This window comes from Podarcis tiliguerta (genome assembly GCF_965153285.1).
Source record: "Podarcis tiliguerta genome assembly, chromosome: 2".
NCBI classification, from domain to species: domain Eukaryota; kingdom Metazoa; phylum Chordata; class Lepidosauria; order Squamata; family Lacertidae; genus Podarcis; species Podarcis tiliguerta.
This window is the reverse complement of record NC_139535.1, coordinates 96,333,544-96,349,191: the sequence shown is the minus strand read 5'-3', so window position 1 is coordinate 96,349,191 and position 15,648 is coordinate 96,333,544. Positions and strand designations below refer to the sequence as shown.

Below are 15,648 nucleotides of genomic sequence, written 5' to 3'. Positions count from 1 at the left end.
AGTGCAATTCTCTGCAAGGTTAAAACCACACCAGGTGTGACTGGCAAGAGCAGCAAGGCCTCTATCAGCAACTGGCAGGAGACAGAAATCCCCCACCTGTTTTCCAGTGGCGCTGGATGATTGCCAAGATACAGCTGCTTTTGAAGATTTTTGTTGTCACTGTTGTACATCACTCGCTGCCAATGATGCTGGACTGCATTAGCACACACAGGCATGGCAGCTTGGCAAGGCATGGGGAGACTATTGTACACAGACCAGCAAATATTGGCAGAGAAGAGAGATCAAAGGCAGCATGGGGAGGTGGACTTGGATAGGAAGCCAGCCATTCTGTGACCCAGGCTGAGAACACAGAAAGCCAGTAAAAAGGTTTGACAATAAAACAAAGTCAAAGATTGCTGGAGCACTGTTGGAAATGCTAATTAATATACCAAAAAAAGTGGGAAGGATCTCTATATTTGTACACATAATATTACTTACCTGTAATCAAAGACGCAGGCAGACAAAAAACAAACAAACAAACAAACAAACCAGACACCATTTTGTGGAAGAGTTCAAGATAACGTCCCAAATTCACTACAACTGTGGGAAAATGCTTGTTCTAAAGAGTAGAATTGTGGACAATATACACTTGCAATACAGCGGTCAGAACAGTGTCCATTATAAATGCCACGGGAGAAAGACCTTGAAAAGCAATTAATTGATCACCGAGCATTAAAAATATGATATACTTACACAAATGACAGTTCCTTTAAAAAAATTACTTTGGCAGGACAGGAAGCTGCTGTTTTGCCAAATTAAATCCTTCAAAGATTTTCTCTCCTGCTAAGCTCTCGCAATCAGCTTTCTTAGGTTTTTATGACAAAGCAGCCATAGGCGAATGATTCAGTGAGCAATTATGGTGCGAACATGACTCTGGTCAGCACAGTCAATATCTGTATTTGTTAATGCTTCCTTTAAAAGGGAACAAAGGGGGTGAAATAATAAAATATTGATTTATTTTTTTTAGTCATAAGGCAAGAGTTCATCATCCTGTGCCATATACCACATGAAAGAAAACCTTGATCTAAAACTGTCTTCCTGTCTCAATTTAGAAGGAGCCGAATTAAAATGTGTCAAAGGAAAAGATCAACAAATACTAGGAGATGCCAAGCAAGTAAAAGAGAGGAACACCAATAAACATGAGAGCAAGAGAGGCAATTTAGTACCATTAAGAAATATGATTCTTTCTTTTTTTAAAAGCCAAGTATGCAAAGCTTCCAAAGGAGAAAAGAAAATGCACCACACCCCAAAGATACAGCTATTCAAGCATTGGAAAACAGAATTTGACAATATTTCATTACTTTAAGCATTGCTGGGAGAGGGGCAGTTAATTTTCCCAGAATTGTTTTAATCTTGATTTTACAGGCCTTTTCTGCCTCTGAGGCTGTGAATGAATGGACTACATCATCTCAGTGCCATAGCCCCAAGGACAGATTAAAACATCTCTCTCTCTCTTTTCCAAATGCTTATTTGCAGCGCTTACAATTATTTATTCCCCCCCTTTGAATGCAGTGTTTATTTTATTATTATATTATTTAGAATTTATGCACCCAAAGGTCTCAGAGCGATAAACAGAATAAAACCAAACTATAAAACTACAAAATACATAATCAAAATAAAAACAAAAACCCAATAACCACCACTCCCAGCAAAAAAAAACCCCACCACATTTAAAAAGGGAATAAGATATCAATCAGATCAACCAAAGACCTGCTTTAAAAGGAACGTTTTTTTGCCTGGCACCTAAAGGTGAATAATGAAGGCACCTGGCGAACTTCCCTGGGGAGATGGGGAGCCACTGCAGAGAAGGCCTGGTCTTATGTTGCCACCCTCTGGACCTCTTGAGGAGGAGGCACACGAAGAAGGGCCTCGGGAGATGATCTCAGGGTCTGGTTCATGTGGAAAGAGGCAGTCCTTGCGGTATTGCAGTCCTGAGCCATTGAAGGCTCTATAGGTCAAAACCAGCACTCTGAATGGGGCCCGGAAACTGACTGGTAGCCAGTGCAATCAAGGATCAGTGTAATATGCTCAAACCGTGTTGCTCGGGTGAGCAACCTGGTCGCTAAATTAGGTTTGAAAGATGCAGATAGAGCTGAACATATTGCAAACAATGAATTCCAACAAGAGGCAACGAAGTTGCCAACTTCTGCATTGGATTCCCAAAGAGAGCAACTGTTTGAACTTTCCAGGATATCAGTCCAACTGAACCCTGTCCAATTACCTGTCTCCAAATTCAAAACGTCAACTCCTTTCTCCCCCCCCCCCCACATACACACACCCCTTTATAGAGCACTGGTCTCAGACCCTGCTCTCGCAGGTAAACAACTTCAGTCATTAGCTGGAGGAAACATCAATCAACCATTCTGGAATACAGTGGTACCTCGGGTTAAGAACTTAATTCGTTCTGGAGGTCTGTTCTTAGCCTGAAACTGTTCTTAACCTGAAGTACCACTTTAGCTAATGGGGCCTTCTGCTGCTGCTGCACCACCAGAGCACAATTTCTGTTCTCATCCTGAAGCAAAGTTCTTAACCTGAGGTATTTCTGGGCTAGCAGAGTCTGTAACCTGAAGCATATGTAACCTGAAGCGTATGTAACCCGAGGTACCATTGTATTTTCCAAGTACTCAGCTGAACACAAGGATATTAACTGACCCAACAGACAAGAAGGTGAGGCTTTTTTGCCCCTCATTAAAATCATCTCCCTTTGGCTATCCGATTGGCTTTGTAGCACCAAAACATCCTCATATTTGCAATGTGATTCCTAATTGGCAATAGCTGGCATTATAGACTTGTTGGGGGGGAAGCAACACAGCAATCATGGAGCGTAGCAGGCACTATATTTGGACTCGGACCAAATAATGTGAAAAGAACACTAACTCCGAGTGCTCTGGGGAGACATTGTTCCCTCCGAAAGCTCACTTTTCAACTTAAGCATTCAGCCTAGCATTAAATATTACTGCTGCCTTGCCAGCCCTTCTCCCCATCCGTCTCACCTAACTTTTCTCTGCACTGTTCAGCAGCTGCTGTGATTTTATTGAGCCACATCTCCGGAGCTGTCGAAGAAAGTCAACCGTCAGCACAAACAGACTTGCAAGTTCTGCAGCAAAGTTATGCTCCGAGCGCGTGACAAAACGCTGCAACACAGGAAGTTTTTCAACACAGACAAAAAAAGCCTACAATCATTAGTACCAAAGGGATGCACTTAAAATTAAATAAATCATGATGTGCTTAAGAAATCCTAAAGTCCAACTGAATGGCAGGTTTCTTGCATATGCATACAGTGGTACCTGTGAACGGGATCCGTTCCGGAGGTCCGGCTGTATCCCGAAGTTTCCGCAACCGGAGAGACCGCTTCTGCACATGGAAAAGCAGTGAAACGCTTCGGCTTTGCCGCTTTCGCAACCCAAAGTTTACGTTACCCGAGGGTAACATAACCCGAAGTTCCACTGTACTTGAGAGCATCATCATATGGGAGCAAAGCTGTATGGCTCCACTCTGATGCCCAAAATACTGCTTGCAACACCTTATTATTCAAGGATTCTATTTGCACTCTTGTTATCTCTTATTCTGCAACGGCAGCGCCCTTTTCATTGTGAAACCCCCCTCTATCAAATTCTCTACTTAGAAAGATGTACAGTGGTGCCCCGCAAGACGAATGCCTCGCAAGACGGAAAACCCGCTAGACGAAAGGGTTTTCCGTTTTGGAGGTGCTTCGCAAAACGAATTTGCTATGGGCTTGCTTTGCAAGACGAAAATGTCTTGCGATTCCTGGGGGTTTTTTTCCCCTCCCCCCCTTTTTCCCAAGCCCCTAAGCCGCTTAGCAGCTGTTCGCTAAGCCGCTTAACAGCTGATCTAAGCCGCTTATCAGCTGATCTAAGCCGCTAATAGCCTTTTAGCAGCTATTCCGCTAATCCCTTAAGCCTTTAATAGCCGCTAATAGCCTTTTAGCAGCTAATCCGCTAATCCCTTAAACCTTTAATAGCCACTAATAGCCGCTAAACCGCTAATAGCGCTAATCCGCTAATGGGCTTGCTTCGCAAGACGAAAAAACCCGCAAGACGAAGAGACTCGTGGAACGGATTCTTTTCGTCTTGCGAGGCACCACTGTACAAGGCCGCTTCCTCCCCTATATTGCTTTCAGTGATAGGTGGAAACTTCCCTATTTCCGTTTTTTAAAATATATAACAGCTGATGGTCATAGAATCATTGAATTGCAGAGTTGGAAGGGACTCCAAGGATCATCTAGCTCCACCCCCTGCAATGCCGAAATATGCAGTTGTCACATAAGGGGATCAAACCTGCAACCTTGGCATCATCAGCACCACACTTTGTTATCCTTACTGCTGTTGTTTTAGTTTTGACGTCTATAACACACACTTACTTCGTAAATGCTTCCGAAGATTAGATTTACCACTACAATTTGGTTTTATTCTTTCATTGAAAATGCTCTTTGGAATTGGAAAAAGAAAAGCAATTAAAAATATTCTAAACAAACCAGTAGGAATTTTGAACAACATACTTCAAAAATAAGGGCCCCCTCCGCCGAATTACTTTGGCATCAGAGTCAAATTCCACCTGATTTATAAAGCAATAAGCAGCTAGATGCATATCTGGAAATAAGCTATTTTTCTAGATTAATTACATGCCCACCCTTGGTGAATATTATGAACTTTTCAAGTAAGCAGCATCAGTGATTTTGATAGATGAAGACATGAAGAGAAATTGGTTCGTTCGTTCTCTCTCTCTCGCTCTCTCTCCCCCTTGGCTTCTTTTCCAAGTGCCTAAGAATGTAGAATATCAACTGAACATACTAACTTCATTATCATACGAATGTAACACAGAAAACAAAGCAAATGTTGCACTTTGCATAAACCATTTATTCAAAAATCCATCCCAGACTGAAATTTCAAATGTGCATGCTAGTTTCTCGAAAACTATTGCAATGAATCAAATGTGGTTTTATGGCTGCAAAATGTAGCTCAGCCACTCCTCCCGCTACTCAGTCATTGTGTGCTAATCTACAGCAGTCTGCCTCTATCTTGATTTTAATCTTTCCGTCTTGTTACAAACAACAGCACAGCGGGAAACAAAAGAGAAGATCATATAGTGGAACGTTAAAACGGTTTCAAAAAAAATGCAAACTAAAGAATTCAAATTAATGTGGAGATTAAAAGGAGGTTTTGCACTGAAACCCCACCTTTCTGAGAGGAAAGTGGGATACCTCCTCAGGCATTCAGCCCTATGTTTTTAAAACTGCCCACTGCTTCTCACCATCCTTTGGTCCAAGTGACACCAAAAGTTTGGCTTCCCCTTTTGTCCATTTAATCAGGGAGACAGGGTTCAACACGAAAACTAAATAAAAGCCATGTTCTGCCAAGTAAAGGTAAAGGGACCCCTGACCATTAGGTCCAGTCGTGGCCGACTCTGGGGTTGCGGCGCTCATCTCGCTTTATGCCAATAAAGCCAAGGGAGCCGGCGTACAGCTGGTCATGTGGCCAGCATGACTAAGCCGATTCTGGTGAACCAGAGCAGCGCACGGAAACGCCGTTTACCTTCCCGCCGGAGCGGTACCTATTTATCTACTTGCACTTTGACGTGCTTTTGAACTGCTAGGTTGGCAGGAGCAGGGACCAAACAATGGGAGCTCACCCCGTCGCAGGGATTCAAACCGCCGAACTTCTGATCGGCAAGTCCTAGGCTCTGTGGTTTAACCCACAGCGCCACCTGTGTCCCTTGTTCTGCCAAGTATGAGGTGTCTAATTTCCATGCAAAATGTTAAGCAAATAAAGGCAGTGGCATACATCTCTCATATATGAAAACAGGAGAAGCAGGAGTGTGGCTGCACCAGTCTATTTCTGATCTGCGTCAGTTTCACAGCTCCTAAGTACCTTCCATCCAGCTCCACTTGAAGAGTTACTTAGAAATGAGGGGAATCAAGGCTCTTCTTGCTTTCCAGATGATCATTAGCCTGGCATAGGGGATCTATATTTGGCTTACCAGAAGGAGTAAGAGGGGAGAATCGATTTGGCAGATCGTGGAAAGAAAATGACTCTTGTTAAAAGCAAGCAGCACTACTGGTAACAAGCCCTTGTCAGAAGCTTGGCCGATAGCCAGAAGTCCACTTGGTTGTGGGCCTGAGGCTGGAAGCACAGCCAGGTTGGCAAGTTCCACCTGGCATCAAAGCTGCACATCCAAAGGGCGGGGAGGCACTTGGCATGCCAGTGTCTGTTATCTCATAGAAGTGTTTCCAGAAGAGAAAAGGAGGCAAGCGAAACAAAACACCAAATGTACACAGACATGTACCTAGGGCAGGAGAAGCGGAAATTAAACTGGAAATCATAACCAGAACAATCAGGACTAGCAGTGGTGTGTGGTCAGTGGACTAGGGGGACTAGGCTAGTCCCCTAAATGTTCCCAGTAAATCAGAATATTAAAATATTAAAGCCTGGCGCCTACTTCCCAAAGCCCAGGAAGCTTCTGCCTAGCTTAGGGAGGGAGGCACAATGCTTCAATGGGGTCCAACAGCCCTCCCACCACCTTCCTAAAGCCCTCCCAGCTTTGGGAAGGAAGCAGCAGGGCTCCAGCACACAGCACCCACTGTTGGCCTTGTCCGCTCAATCTGTTGGAACCTGTAGGGGAAGTCCCTAACTCAACAAGGCTTTGAGACTCATCAACTACCCTCCCCTGGTTTAGCCAGTCAGTCGAAGCCATTCCCCAGCGTGTGGCCACCGTCACATGCTGACAATTTCTAGGAGCCACAGATGAGAGCTGAGTGCAGGGTGGGGACCAAAGGTGAACAAACTACCCCACAAGGAGCATGACGTATCCCCCACCAGAGGTACTACCCCTCACCCAACGCTCCCAATCTACCGACAGAAAAATATTTATTGCATGGTGACATTTAGATATGGCAGAATAAAGGTGTTCTCAAGTCATTAAATTCAGAAGCATTCCAGCAAATCAGAAGACCACAGAACTAACAACTCAGAGACCCAGCAGCATATTTTGTTTACATCATCAGTAATTATTTAAATTTCCATCCCAGATTTGTTGCACACAGTTGAAGGGCAGGTTCAAGGTTGAGATTAATGGCAATGGTGAAACAGAGACCCAGATTAAGCAAGGAGTCTTTGAAGCCTTCATTCTCGCGCTACTAGAACAACGTAGTCGGAACCTCAGATGGGTGGAACAAATACTAAGAGCTGACAGGAGCAAGAGCAAGGCGATTAATAAGCCTGTAACCCCAGCTTTACTTAACGTGTAAAGTAAACTACAAGCAAAACTCTTAATACCAAATAATAGCCTCAGCATCCATGGATTGTGAAAAGAAGACCAAAGCCTCTACAATAATGAAGGACAGGGTCTGGGAATGGTAATAAATTCAAGTGCAATTTGTTATCCACTAGGCTATCCTTCACTGCATAACAATTCAAGCACAAATTATAAAATCCTCCAATTTAATCCCCAAGTACCTGAGCAACTCCGAGAGAGCAAATTTAATCCTACATGCAAAGGCCTACAGCTTCCAGGATGAAAGATTCTGGTTAAAGCGTGGCGTTTATTAATCATCTTGCATTTTGTAAATTACAGAGTTTTAATTTGTAATAGATGGCATTACGAAGCCCTCAAGCCCCATTTAATAACCTTGAGAATGAAATTCCCTTCCCAAAGTTTCCTTCAGTAGTTATTTCCCACATGCCTCTTCTAACTACTTGCCGCCCTATAGCAGCCATGGCCTAATCATCTTGCCTTAGCCACAAGCAAACAAATTCACTTGCATGAGATTTCAAGTTGCTCATTTACACATCCCTGCAGTTTGTACACACACTTACATCACCAAGAGGCAAAGATGTATTGGCAACAGAAACCGCACAGAAGAAATGCCAACAGTTAATTCATTCAGATGAACTCCTATTTGATTATTAATTTTCTACTCAGAGAGGACCCAACAGGCAACAGATATGCTCCAGAGTGAAATCTGTGCTGTTAACCACTCCGAAGGCCAAAACGGAAAAAAAGGATATGCAAGTGTCAGGGAACTGCCATCGGAGCCATAAGGAGAGGGAGGGCTCCAGAGGGATTCTGGAGAGCGTCCCAGGAGGGAGAGAAGCAGCACATATTCTGGGGAAGGAAATCAGCATAGCACTAGTGGAGGAGGGGGGCAGATGGGGAAATCAAGAGGTGGCTCCAAGACTCCTCGCCGGGGACCAGCGGGGAGAGCATGGGTCCTCCGATGCCCACACCCTCCCTGCGCAGAAGGCTTCCGCACAGGGGGAGTAGGCGGCGACTAGGTGTCAAAGAACTTTTATGCTGGAAGAAGTTCAAGAAACGCCCACTGACAGATTTTGCCAGCGATTGAGACAGCCACGAGTGAGTGGCTGTCCAGACAGAAAGGGTTCACTCAGGCAACCCACCCAGGTGTGGCGCCAATTTATGCACGAGCAACCCCTAGAACCATTACAGCAAGTGTACATTTTATCATCACAAACTTCTACTGCAGAGGAAAGCATTACACCACTAGTGCTGCCCACAGAACAGTATTCCCAATACATTCACTGAATGAGTGTGCCCGACATATTACCCAATATCACTAGAAGTGTTGAAGTATTTTAAAATTCAAAGCACATCAGTATTGTGCCTGACATAAAAGGAAGCCTACCTCATCCACTTAACAGAGTTACGATAGCTAAGAAAATGACTTTACCTGGGTAGGTTGCAGATACAACACTTCATTAAGTTCGGTAATTATGGATATGCAATATGCACAGCTCAAGGACAGCAGCAGATGCTTACAAGGATGAGCAAGATGCACTTTTGTTCCAGTGTTTTCAAGAGTAAAAACTGAAACCAACTATCTGGATGACCCATAGCCTAAAAAATCTAAAGGAACTGGGGTCTGACATGAGCTTCCTCATGGCAGGCACATGGAAAGTTAAGTTTAACATGGTCCTCCCTGTCTATATGACCAGCCCTTCGCCTTCATCCCTAAGAGCAACTCTAATTCCAACAATTTTGGTTGTTGCTTGACAGATAAATGTTGGATGTTACCAGGAGCAGCTCTCATAAAGTACTGCCTCTTATATCAAACAATTAGATGCCTGTCTGGAAGGTAGAATGCCCTGTCTGTTGATCCACAGGACAAATTAATATGTATCTCAGGCACCAGCACTCAAATGAATCTCTTAATCCTTTTATTTTGACAATATTAGATTATGTGAACGACACTCGTGTGTGTGTGTGTGTGTGTGTGTTGATACGCACACACCAATCACCTCTTCATTAATAATAATAATAATAATAATAATAATAATAATAATAATAATAATTCATTATATATACCCTGCCCATCTCGCTGGATTTCCCCAGCCACTCTGGGCGGCTTCCAACAAAATATTAAAATACAATAGTGCGTCAAACATTAAAAACTTCCCTAAAAAGGGCTGCCTTCAGATGTCTTCTAAAAATCTGGTAGTTGTTTTTCTCTTTGCCATCTGGTGGGAGGGCGTTCCACAGGGCGGGTGCCACTACCGAGAAGGCCCTCTGCCTGGTTCCCTGTAACTTGGCTTCTCGCAGCGAGGAAACTGCCAGAAGGCCCTCGGCGCTGGACCTCAGTGTCCGGGCTGAACGATGGGGGTGGAGACGCTCATCAGGTATACTGGACTGAGGCCATTTAGGGCTTTAAAGGTCAGCACCAACACTTTGAATTGTGCCCGGAAACGTACTGGGAGGCAGTGTAGGTCTTTCAAGACTGGTCACAGCGGCCACTCCTAGTCACCAGTCTAACTGCTGCACTTTGGATTAGTTGTAGTTTCCAGGTCACCTTCAATGGTAGCCCCACATACAGTGCATTGCAGTAGTCCAAGCGAGAGATACTAGAACATGCACCACTCTGGCGAGACAGTCCACGGACAGGTAGGGTCTCAGCCTGCGTACCAGATGGAGCTGGTAAACAGCTGCCCTGGACATAGAATTGACCTGCGCCTCCATGGAAATGACTCCCAGGCTGCGCACCTGGTCCTTCAGGGGCACAGTTACCCCATTCAGGACCAGGGAGTCCTCCACACCCTTCCGCCTCCTGTCCCCCCAAAACAGTACTGCTATCTTGTCAGGATTCAACCTCAATCTGTTAGCCGCCATCCAAGAAGAAGGCTGTCTATAACAGCTCATGCAACTGTAAATCAATTACCAGCTAAAGTACTTTTTTTATGATGAAGCCAAATGCACAGCTAACACCTTGATGATTTTGCCTGGCTCAAGCCACTGGCTTCCCTCTAAGGCTGGGAAATACTGTCTGCACATTTGGTATTGAAATTACGTTTGACATTTATGTGAGGAACCTGGGGGATTGTCAAGCAGCCGACTTTTCCCACATCAGTGCTGCGACAGTCAAGAAACCAGGGAAAGGGGGGATTAGCATAGTGAAAAGGCACACTTAAGAAAAATTGGTAGAATTAAAAAAAGAGGAGAAAAGACACCAGAGGGATATTTCACCCCCCCCCCAAGGTACGCTTGCACTCCCTTTGCACTGTCTGCAATCCAATTTAGAATTAAACCAATCACTCTGCATCTGAAAATTGTTGGGGATTGAACTACATTTCAAACTGTGAAATGCATTTCCCCAGTTGCTTTTTATGCTCGAACACAGGAAACGTTCACCTGCTAACCTGTCATAAGAACAAAAGAGGAATCCATCAGAGCTAACCACTCGGGTGCCTGGTTGCAGGGTCACGTCCTGCAGCTGGGGGCGGGGAGATCCACCCGTGGGGGCGGGGCAAGCTGCTTGGAGCCTCTCCACTGCCTCCCCCTCAGCTGTAGGGCGGATGAGGGAGAGGCAGTACGCAGGCGCAAGTCCCACGCTGCCGTTTCAGGCAGCACGGAACCTGCAGGCGCCTAAGCCACCACATCACTCCGAAAAAGTTTCGTGAGCCCAAATTTTTATTTTAAACTCATTTTGTCACACAGTGACGACACCCAGGGCGGGCCATACACTCCACACACCCCTTCTTCTGCCGCTGCATCAGAAGGTGGAAATTTGGCCCCAACAGCCAACAAACCCCCTCTTCTTAATGGGCCAGGCTTGATGCTGCACTGAAGAATCAAGAACACCCACAACCAAGTCTAAATATGAGCAGCTGCCCTTCCTTTTCTTCTCTCCCCAATTAATACTTCAGGGTTTTAAATTCCTTGGGGCAGGGATATGGCACTTTCTTCCTTTGTGCTTATAATATCCTGGGTGGCACACTGCAAAACCAACACTATGCATGTTGGGAGACGCGCTCACAACCAGATGCTGCCTTCTTTTTCCAACAACAGAGACTTGGGCCAAGTTGTAAGGCATACTAATAATAATAATAATAATAATAATAATAATAATAATAATAATAATTTATTATTTGTACTACTATTTCCCCAGCCACTCTGGGTGGCTTCCAACAAAGATGAAAAATACACTAAAATGCCACATATTAAAAACTTCCCTGAACAGGGCAGGACAAGATAGAATTTCAACCCAGAAGTCCTTCATCATCCTCTCTGGATGCTAGCTCCTCACAAAAAGGAAATGTTGCCAGAGTTATGCAAGCTATGTAAAAACAGCTCTTCTAAACTGTGAACATAGCTCACATGTACACGCAACACATGCTTGAAAGCAGTTTCAATTCAAGCAATGCGCCAACATGTTAAATGTATATATGGCATAGGAGAAGGGAAAAGAAACATGTGCAATCTTTTTCCTAGAAGGTCATCTTTTTTATGCCTGGAATGTGCCAGCCCTAGTACACCATTTCCTGCAGGTTCACTATAATACCTCTGCCATGTTCCCCAGATATTTTTGTCAACTCACCCTGTCAGAATTATGACCAATCAATAATTAGGAGAGGTTGTGTCAAGGGCACTGCCTAGTTATTAGAAGATCGTCTTTCTAAGACATAGGGATAAAATCAAGCATTCTACGCTTTCCACTATCACTACAACCATCACTCTGCATCTTGGGGCTTATTTACGTTTTTATCGCATGATGAAATTCAGGCCAGCGAGAGAGGCTTCCTGCCCCTAGAGCATTTTCCTCCCGATTGTACTGCCTGGCTCTAAATTAACTGCAAGAGTAATGCCATAACTTCTTGTGTTTAAACTTTAAAATAGAAGTAATGATCCAACAATGCTTAAATGTCAATATCCACATTAGCAGGTAGTATCCATTATAATATGAGACGTCTGTATTAGATGGCCCCAAAAGTCTTCGCAAGGAAATAGCTGGAAAGTTCATGTAAAGTAGCAAATTAATAAAGTTCGCTGTTAGTATTTTATTTGTCCTCACACTTCTTGGCAGTCACGATTCATTTTGTGAAGAAGAAAGAAAGATTTCATCCCAACAGGCCAAAAAGCAAGGAACAGAAATGTCACTGAAGAAATAAAGAGCGCTGGTTCCCAGGCATGCATCTTTTAAAAAATAAAATAAAATACAAAAGCAGAAGGAGAGGGAAGAAAAGAAGAAGAAGAAAACCCTTTTCTCTAGCCAAGAAGAAAAACCAGAGTCCATAACAAGTATTTTCTCCAAACCACTTCCATGATAATTGCTTTCAAATTATATTATTATGTTATCACTACATATAAAAATGCAAACAAGTTATTTTGAGGAGAAAGGAAATGTGTTCTCCCAATTCAAATGCAGTTTAGATTCAAGGTTACCATTCTTGTAAAAGAAATGTTCTATGATTCCAGTAAACTCATGGGAGATTGCAGAACAAGGGCATTCAATTATCAGCCACCTTTTCCTCTTCCCTCCCCGACCCTTTACCCTTGTGTGTTGTGTTTCGTTTTGTGTGGGGGGTTTTTAGATCATGAGCTTGAGGTTAGGAACTGTCTTGTTTTGATTGTATGCAAGCAACTCTGGAGGAACTGCTCTGTTCTGAGTTTAACTTGACCCTAAAGTGTTGGAAAAGGGACGCGGGTGGCGCTGTGGGTAAAACCTCAGTGCCTAGGGCTTGCCGATCGCATGGCCGGCGGTTCGAATCCCTGCGGCGGGGTGAGCTCCCGTCTTTCGGTCCCAGCTCCTGCCCACCTAGCAGTTCGAAAGCACCCTTAAGTGCAAGTAGATAAATAGGTACCGCTTTATAGCGGGAAGGTAAACGGCGTTTCCGTGTGCTGCGCTGGTGCTGGCTCACCTGAGCAGCTTCGTCACGCTGGCCACGTGACCCGGAAGTGTCTCTGGACAGCGCTGGCCCCCGGCCTCTTAAGTGAGATGGGCACACAACCCTAGAGTCGGACACAACTGGCCCGTATGGGCAGGGGTACCTTTACCTTTAAAGTGTTGGAAAACTTCTAGGAGTAAGGAAATCTGGCTAGTTATAAAAATATTACAAGCTAAATTATATGTACAGGTTTCATGTGAGGTGGAAATATAGAGGTTTACCGCTGCCAGGAGCAACAGGATAAAATATGTGAATAGCAATACCGTCTGACTTAGCCAGTCGGAGGTGAGATCAAGACAATGCGAATACTGGGGTTATCAACAGTATTTGCAAAAACTAATACAGTATTAGTTTGGTTTTTCCTGAAATGCCATTCTCTCTTGCCACAAATGCCAAGAGCTACTAACAATCTGAAAAGACCTATTTGAGTATCACACTAAAGCACCTGTGACAGGTGGGTTAGTACAGGAATTGTAGCAGGTATACCTTTGTCACAGTATTGCAGGGGATTTTAAAATGCATCTTTTTTAAAAACTCAGACATATTTAACACATCAGACCAGAACTGCCTCCATTGACCTGTTGTCATCAGCTGCTGAAGACTTTCCTCTTTCAACAAGCTTTCCAAGTAGAGATTTTTATCTCATTCAGTGCCTGTGCTGGATCTGAAAACATTTTTAATAATAATAACAACAACAACAACAACAGCAACCACCTGGCGTGCTCTGGTCCATGGGGTCACGAAGAGTTGGACACGACTAAATGACTAAACAACAACAACTAATATTGTTTCCTGTTTGTTTTATTGTACCATGAAATTGCTTTGAGATGTTTCATAGAAAGCAATTAATAAATGAAATTAAGTAAGTAATACCCACACTGACGCAGCTAATAAAAAGAAAAAAACCAGGACATCCTATTATGAAGAGCTTTAACTTAGCCACTGTCTGGTACAGCGGTACCTTGGTTTGCACACGTCTTGGTTTGCATACATTTCAGATTACAAATATGTCAAAACCGGAAGTGCGTGTCCCGGTTTGCAACCTTTTTTTGGATTATGAACAAAAAATTTTTGGGAGGCCCCATTGGCGAAAGCGCGCCTTGGGTTACAACCTGTTTTGGTTTACAAACGGACCTCTGGTGGTAAACCAAGGTACCGCTGTATAAGGAAGATAAACTAGCAGCAATATGAGATGCAGATATTAAGACCCACGGAAGTAGTTTGGAGAAACACAGAAGAAGTAAGAAGGAGCCCAGCTTCCGGCTAGTTTCACAATGGAAGAAAATTGTATCTGAAACCAATTCGCTAACTGTGTACATGCATACACACACGTATCGAAGGTGAGTGTGTGCATGCATGTATTCATTTTTACATATTGGTTACATCCTTTGTAGTAAATATCTGTGGATGGTATATGACAGGATGCTTGCCTGAATGTAGAGCCGTTCTACCTATCCGGATGGACAGCTCGTTGTCATGCTGCCGACGATGTGGGGGCTGCTGCTCATACTTCTCTTTCGCCACTCTTGAATCGTAGCTCAAAGCCAGTGCTGTGTGAGGAGGCTCAGTGATACCCTGCAAGACAGAAAAACAAATGATTAATCATTTAATCATTTATCAGCCTGGCTAGCTCAGTTGGTTTCAGCATGGTGCTGATAACGCCAAGTTTGCAGGTTCGATCCCCGTATGGGTATCTGTGAATTCCTGCACTGCAGAGTTTTGGATTACATGATCCTCAGGGTCCCTTCCAACTCTACGATTCTATGATTTCTCATCCATCTGTATTGCCATTATTATTATTATTATTATTATTATTATTATTATTATTATTAATGTATTATGGACCAATTCTATGCGGTTTTGTATAGAATAATACAGTGGTACCTCAGGTTAAGTACTTAATTCATTCCGGAGGTCGGTTCTTAACCTGAAACTGTTCTTAACCTGAAGCACCACTTGCACCACTGGAGCATAATTTCTGTTCTGATTTCTGTTCTCATCCTGAAGCAAAGTTCTTAACCTGAGGTACTATTTCTGGGTTAGCGGAGTCTGTAACCTGAAGCGTATGTAACCTGAAGTGTATGTAACCCGAGGTACCACTGTAATCTGACTATTCCAAGGTGGAACAGACCCCAATACAATGTTTATTAATTTATCTGTGTTACAAGTTTCAGCTGGTTGCTCTGCAGTGTGGATTTAAAAAAAAAAATCCTTTGTTTAAGAGCCTGTCAGTATCCCCTTTGGATATGGACACATGCCTGGTCCACACATTATGGCAAACTACAGTTTAACACATCACAAGCTAACCACAAGTTGTTATACAGACGATCAAGCAAACCATGTGTTGCACAGTCGAACCTCTACTTACAATCGCCTCTTATTACGGTCATTCCAAGTCGCAACCATGGCAAACCCAGAA

The 15,648-nt window shown here is 43.7% G+C and overlaps 1 protein-coding gene across 5 annotated transcripts in view; it reads right to left on the bottom strand.

Annotated features, from left to right (window-relative positions):
* Positions 1-15,648, bottom strand: part of SLC39A11 (solute carrier family 39 member 11) — a 260,594-nt gene that overhangs the window by 164,142 nt on the left and 80,804 nt on the right. For 3 of the 5 annotated variants that reach the window (XM_083427894.1, XM_083427897.1, XM_083427896.1), the window contains one exon: positions 14,660-14,804. In XM_083427894.1, coding sequence (XP_083284020.1) covers positions 14,660-14,804 — 145 coding nt within the window. The remainder of the gene's footprint in view (positions 1-14,659; positions 14,805-15,648) is intronic. The other 2 variants (XM_083427895.1, XM_083427898.1) reach the window with 1 other exon arrangement.